The 6,917-nt window shown below is 39.9% G+C and overlaps 1 protein-coding gene across 3 annotated transcripts; it reads right to left on the reverse strand.

The window, feature by feature from the left end:
• Nucleotides 1-47: 47 nt before the first annotated feature.
• Nucleotides 48-5,771, reverse strand: ppil6 (peptidylprolyl isomerase (cyclophilin)-like 6). Of its 3 annotated transcripts, none has more exons than XM_034287703.1 (8): nucleotides 5,683-5,771; nucleotides 5,363-5,368; nucleotides 4,946-5,134; nucleotides 4,281-4,343; nucleotides 4,033-4,180; nucleotides 3,835-3,891; nucleotides 1,098-1,233; nucleotides 48-203 (listed from the first exon to the last, which is right to left on the reverse strand). In XM_034287703.1, the coding sequence occupies exons 1-8, from the start codon at nucleotides 5,758-5,760 to the stop codon at nucleotides 92-94; spliced, it is 789 nt and encodes a 262-aa protein (XP_034143594.1). In that variant the 5' UTR covers nucleotides 5,761-5,771; the 3' UTR covers nucleotides 48-91. The 3 variants fall into 3 exon arrangements, with proteins under 3 accessions (XP_034143594.1, XP_010880426.1, XP_019911626.1); XM_010882124.2 differs by having other exon boundaries at nucleotides 5,363-5,458; XM_020056067.1 differs by lacking the exon at nucleotides 48-203 and having other exon boundaries at nucleotides 1,145-1,613; nucleotides 5,363-5,458.
• Nucleotides 5,772-6,917: the final 1,146 nt, after the last annotated feature.

The raw sequence follows: 6,917 nt of genomic DNA on the forward strand, positions 1-6,917 counted from the left end.
AAATAACTTCTGTATGTTTTTCTATTTAAAAAAATCAGCAGGACCAGTAATGTGTAAACTGTGGTTTAATAGAAATGCATTTACAGTTAAATCAGGGTTCAAACACTCCGCAGTCTGCCACTTCACACTGTGGTTTGGGTCTCTCATTGTAGGTTGGGACTTCCTCAAGTCTCCTCAGAACATCTTGGCCTTCAACAACTTGACTACAAAAGTGAATATGAAAACATCTGAAAATTAGGTGAATATTACAGAGCATATCACAGAGCAGTCCCTACTCCATAGTTTTCCATGTGAAAAACATATTAGAACACAATTTACAGAGACAAATATATATTTTTAACTAACTATCCAAAAAAGGTGAAACAAGTGATCTGCTCAGATCCAACCAAATTCTTCAACACTCATTTGCATGGCACTTCACCCTGCAGCAGGACAATGACCCAAAACATAAAGCAACCAAGGAGTTTTTCAAGGCCAAAACATTTCATGTTTGTGACTGAATGTTCCTGAAATAACAGGAACTGAAGGTGATTGCAGGACAGGCCAGGCAGGTCATCACCAGGGAAGATCAGGTCATCACCAGGGAAGATACCGTTTAGTGATGTCTGTGGGTCGCGGACTGATTGCAGTCATTGAATTCAAAAGATTTACAAAGCACTGAATGTAGATTTTATTTAAAAAAATGTTTACTTGTCCAATTACCTAAAATGGCAGAATTATGTATAAAAGGGACTCTAATAGTAAACTTGCTACAAAGTTTACAATATATGGATGTAAATACTCTTAAATTGAACTGAGAGTCTGCCCTTTAACCTCTTAGTCATTGTCATTTACAAAATTGCTAAAACAACAAAATGTGTCACTTTCGACACAAGATTTGTACTGCACTTTACGTAGAAGTAAAACAAATCCTGCTACTCTGAGACACTCTGAGAAAAATATGTTAGGATCAAGATTATTGACAGCAATCCTGGAGCAATTTGGTATGGTGGCTTGCTCAAGGGAAGCTCGACAGAACAATGCCTTGAGGGTTTACTCCAGGAACCTTGCTGCCCCTTATCATCAATTATTTCACACACCATCTGAGACATACGCACCCAAAAGCCACATATTTTCTGTCCATCCAGAGGGCTGGCTGCAGAGTGATGTAGAATTGTGAGCTGTTGCTATGAGGACCCTGGTTGGCCATTCCTAGGATGCCTCTCTTACTGTGGGAGACTGCAAAGCTTTCATCTAGCAGAGATCCCAGAGGCACATGTTAGTGTTTAGACCATCAATAGCCTTGATTACACAAACAATATATCTCCATACATTTCTGCATGCATATTTTTGAATTTGCTAAGATGTGGCCCTAAAGAAACATGTAAGTGTCCGAGGATGGCCACTGGACCATTAGCTGCAGTCTGATGCCGCATTGTGGGTTTGAATCCAGACAGTTTGTGAAGATCCTCAGGACATCTCTTAGGCTTCCTTAGGTGAAGAAACGCTGTTGTGCATTCTCCATCACAATGTCGTGTGGTGGGATCATTTCCGGTCCATTGTGATGTTAACACCTACAAATCTCTTGCTCTTGAGGCTCTGTACAGCAGCTGGGGGTGCGCTCTCACCATCTCCTGAAGCATATTGATGTTGAGGTTATTTACCGGGTACCACTTTGCCCGGACTTTAACCACCTAGGCCAGCCGTGTCAAATACATTTTCCCCACTGGACAGCCTTTCAACCTTCAACAAGGTCGAGGAACTACAATGAACAATTCTCAGAATGAACAAAAATAGTTCTTGTAACAGTAATTGTTAGTTTCTGGAATTGTTCCCTGACTGTCTTGCTTTTTAGTACACTATTAGTCCACTGGACAGAGTGATCATTTAACGTATTTTAGGTTTGACACCCTCTCCTAAGCTGTCTACTCCTACCTCAGGCTCATCGTTGTTAGAAATAAGGACTTTAATGTCATTAAAATAAGTGATGATTGTGTTGGGAGTTGTACCTGGCCATACAGTTATAGACAAATCAGGAACACAGGAGGGGCCCAGTATGCACCTTTTTGGGGGCCCTGTGCTAATGGTCAGTGTGGTTGAAGTGATGTCACTTAACATCACCACCTTGATTTTGCACATAGAAAGTCAGAAGTCCTGCCCCAGGTCTCACAGCTTCCAGACAAGCTTTGAGGACACTATGATGTTAATAGCGATTTGGTGCATGAACTGAAACACAATCCCCTTGATAGTAACAAATCTCAAGTTAAGCTTCCAATGAATATATACAGCATATAATGAAACATCAGCAATGGTTGCTTGGAGGCTGCTTGGTACCAATAATTCAATCAAGGTTGTCATACCACGGAAAGTTTTTTTTTCATCCCAAGAGATGCCACTTTTATGCAATGCATCACACATTTCAGAGATATGCTTTCGTGTCACTGCTGCTCCATGTGTCCTTTGGTACTCATTTTGCTAGCTAGTCACTTATGCAGGAATCTTTCTACTGAAGCTATTAAGCGCAATTTTGATGACTTTCTAACTAATCCCATAATACTAAGCAAATTCAAGCTACCATATTCAGTATTTTGGGTCACTTTCTACCATTGGGTCGGACTCCATTCTCACTTGAAATGAACCGCACCAGGGTTCATTTGGAAGTGGCCTGAGATCATCTCGTTCAAGCAGACCACGGTTCGGTTATTTGGTGCACACCCGGGTATGATTTGTGAGTTCCTACCTCCCCAAACAATCTGGATAAAGGGGAGGAAAATGCTCTAAGGTTAGATTTAACCAGACCAAATAAGGAAGTTGTAAAAACAACCTGAAATTGACAAAGCAATTAATGCAATATCTATGAAAAACAGCCTCTATTCTGCTTTAGTAAGGTCCAGCCACGTCCTGCTCCTGCACAACCTTCACTCATACACCTACAACCTCCCTCTCCTGAACCTCACTCACACCCCAGATCACATCCTGTTCCTGCACAACCTTCACTTATACACCTACAAACTCCCTCTCCTTAATGTCGCTCACACCCCAGATTCTCAACACTACTGTTGTTTGCTCCTTGGGGTTTAAGGCCGGGTGTCTCTGTAAAGCACTTTGTGACAACTGCTGTTGTAAAAAGCGCTTTATAAATAAATTTTGATTGATTGATTGATTGAGATCACATCCTGCTCCTGCACAACCTTCACTCATACACCTACAACCTCCCTCTCCTGAACGTCACTCACACCCCAGATCACGTCCTGCTCCTGCACAACCTTCACTCACACACCTACAACCTCCCTCTCCTCCCTCGACCTCAGCCACTTCCTCTTTGTGAGGTATTGTTTGCGGTTTGTGACATACTGAGCCCAGTATCTTCCCAGGTTTATAATCTTCTTTGCCTACCTGTGTTTGAGCAGATTCCGCTTTGTGAGTTTGTGATTTCAGATTAGCCCTCCTGTACCATTGCCTGAATTCTGTGTATGACCAACTGCCTGCTCTGGCATCGACTCTTGCCAAGCCCTTCTATTTTTCTTCCAGTCTATTTTGGAACACCTGTGTATGACCACTGCCTGCCCTCTGACTAAGTCCTTATATACTTGTCCTTGTTGGCGCTAAATAAAACTACCACTGCGCTTTGCGCGTGAATCCATAACCCTACTCTAAGTGTTTTCATTACCACTTTATGACTTAGAGCTTTATGGCTAACCTTAAGAGCACACTGTTGTGTGTTGTGCTGAATAGGTTCGGTCTGCGATTAACACAGTAAAAACCTATGTATGCCATAGAAAACGTTATGTATTCGCATAAACAGCCCTTGAATTAATAGAGAAGCAACTGTATCTGTAAACCCTGAATCTGTACCTCCAAAAGTTGGACCATAGATGGACTCTCCTCCATTGCCCTTGCCTGAAGCAATATCTGCAAAAGGAAGATACGACACTATCAACTGGTGTGTGCGTGTGCAGTAAATAATTGATCTGACAGCTAACAGATACAGTAAGATATTAAAATCAAATATAGTTCTCCATGTCCTCTCATCATTACAGGCTTATACTGTACCTCCCCCTTGTATCCAGCCATTGAGCACTACACGATGGAAGATAGAACCTTTGTAAGACAGAAGAAGGTCACTCTGTGACTTTCCCGCCTCCCCAGTGCACAGAGTCTGGAAGTTTTTACATGTCTTCGGACACAGTTCTGTGAAAAGCTGGAGAGAGAATAGACACGCTGTCAATAAAGCGCTGAGAACATATCTTTACACATTCTGGTCCAGCCAGTTCAACGGTTAGAAATTAAACCAGTCTCACCTCAAACAGTAATCTGCCAACCGATTCACCTGAGATAAAAATGTCCATGTAAACAAAGGTGTGCTGTAGTTGAAAAGAGACAGGATGTCATGCTGTAGGTACATTGCTGTTGTAATGTTAGAATTATCAAATACAGCACAGTAGGTTTTAAAATTATAGAGATAGCCAATAAATTGTCAATTTTCAATGGAAGGATAGTGAAGCCTAATGGGCAGAAACTTGTAACTGAAGAGGACAGAACTTAGCAGAAGGTACTGAGATCCAATTGCAATATTGGCATGTTCTAGCATGTCTTTAATGCCTATTCTGTGAAGTTTGTGTAATATCTTGATTTGCAATATACAACACATTTCTTGGCAAAGGGTAAGTTAACAAAAACCACTCTGTTCATTACATTCTTTTTAAAAACAGAACAACTGTATTGAGATTAGAGGTTTAATATATGGGACCATCAGAAGGAATGCCAGCCAAGCCACTCTCGCTCCAGACTTCCCATGCTGGACACTGGGCTTCCTCTCCCCGTGGGCTATCTGGCTCCCTTTCTATCAATATTGTTACTTTAGTTTACAGCAATGTGACTTTCTATGATAACACCACATTCTCTCTGGTTTCATGGTCTATGGTGTCTCTGTATCCTATTCCTTTGTATGTGTGACTTGACTTGCCCCAGTGCTGCGGAGGTGTTTAGAATAGTAGTCATTAGCAAGGGCCAAGTATAGTGCCTGTGGACGGGGGAAAGTGAACTTCCACTGCTTCTCAGCCCAGCTGGTAAGGTCCTTCTCATTGCCAAGGAGACAACCATTCACGAAACACATCTGGTTGCTGGAAAATTGCCACACCTCCCCCCTCAGCTCCTGGATTAAAAAAAGTTGAAGGATGCAGTTTAACTCAGCAATTTATAACCATTAAGGCGATAGGGATTCCTGCTATGGTGACAACTAACTTTACAATATTATAAATAAAGTTGTTACAGTCTATTATCTAAAAGTATGTTTCTTTCCTGACCTCAGCAAAAACTGAATGAATGATATATTATGTCATTTGCATAATATAAAATACATGTACTCAGCAAGTTTACCTACCTTTTTCTTATTGGTAAGGTAAACATGCCATTCACATTCGAACAATGGGCGGATTGTTGGGTCCAAAAAGGAGGGGGAAAACATTTGTTTCAGTCCCTGTGTTGACACAAAGAGTTCTTAATGATATGTCTGCTGGAGTGCTAATCATTCACTAACATACTGTACTGCTGTACTATATAGCTAGTAAAGTAACTTTGGATACTAATACAATCGTCTGCTATTTATTATTATTTTTTTTTTACAGTAGATAGCATGTAATTACGTAAAATGTAAATGCTGGACATTGAGTATTTCAGCTTGACTTTATATCTTTAAGTTACCTCGGCAATGCTCTTAGCCACTTGAAATTGGTATTCCTTCATTAAACCGACAATTTCAAGGTGGAATTTTGATGTCATGGTGGACCTTATTCTTTATTGTCAGACCGGGAATGTTAGTAAACAAGAGCGTCGTCTCCATGGTAACAGCCATTGCACGTTAAATTTACGTAATGTCGCTTTTTTTTTGACAGTTCACAGCATATACATAAAGCTATACCATTATCTGTGGTACACAACATGGTGGCATTACAGTGAAAATAACAAAATTAAATTGCATGAAATTATTTTATATTTTAACATAAAATAGTACATTTTAACTTCCGTTAACCTTTTATCACTAAGTATGTAATACATTTTTGGCCACTCGATTGTGGCCAAAAATATAAAAATATACTACATCGGCTAACGTTACTTTGGAGTTTCAGTAGTGTCAGTATGTTGGTCGATGCGAAGTCCGTCACACGTCATAGTTTCTGTGAACATTTCAATTGAAATGTTTTACAGTCAATATTATAACATGTTTTAAATGCACATCCACCCTCCACTCGGGTAACATTGCACTATAAGAAGTAAAACACAACGTAGAGATTTTTTTTTTTTACGTGGGCTATATTGCTATGTTGTTGTTTCCAGTTATGTTAACGTTACAATGTCAATGTTTCCTGCCTAGCAGTGCCCATAATGATGTTGTAATTCATTAAACCCCTAAAATGTTTAATTGATTAATATGTCAATCAACTGTTTAAAATGATTACCTATTAAAGAAGAGCCAGTTATCTATAAACACATCTCCATCTCCAACTACACCTACCACTGCAGCCCAAACGTCAGCAGCCCCCTCTCCCATTTCCACTGCTCTTCTTGCTCAGTTATTTTTTTTCTTCTAATGTTTATAAGTTAACTTTAATTACCACTCTGATTTCAGTGACCAAATGTTTTCTTTATCCTCAGGTTTACCTGAAGCATTTTTGCATGCTGGTAGAAGTTGTGGTATAAGGGTTTGCATGCAACTATGCAAATATTTGTGAGGATATCTGAACCTTTCATTTTGCTGTGGATAGGTCAATACATGTTGATCTTGTTTTTGCGTTATGTTATTTAAAAGTGAGTAGTGTGTAGTCATTTATATTGAATGTATACACACATTTCCTTATCAAGGTGAGACACCATTCTAATTAGCATGAAAGACAATAACTGGAAAAGACAGAAAGGATATTACCCAACCTGGGTTTTTT

Source organism: Esox lucius, chromosome 18, assembly GCF_011004845.1.
Source record: "Esox lucius isolate fEsoLuc1 chromosome 18, fEsoLuc1.pri, whole genome shotgun sequence".
In the NCBI taxonomy this organism is placed as follows: Eukaryota; Metazoa; Chordata; class Actinopteri; order Esociformes; family Esocidae; genus Esox; species Esox lucius.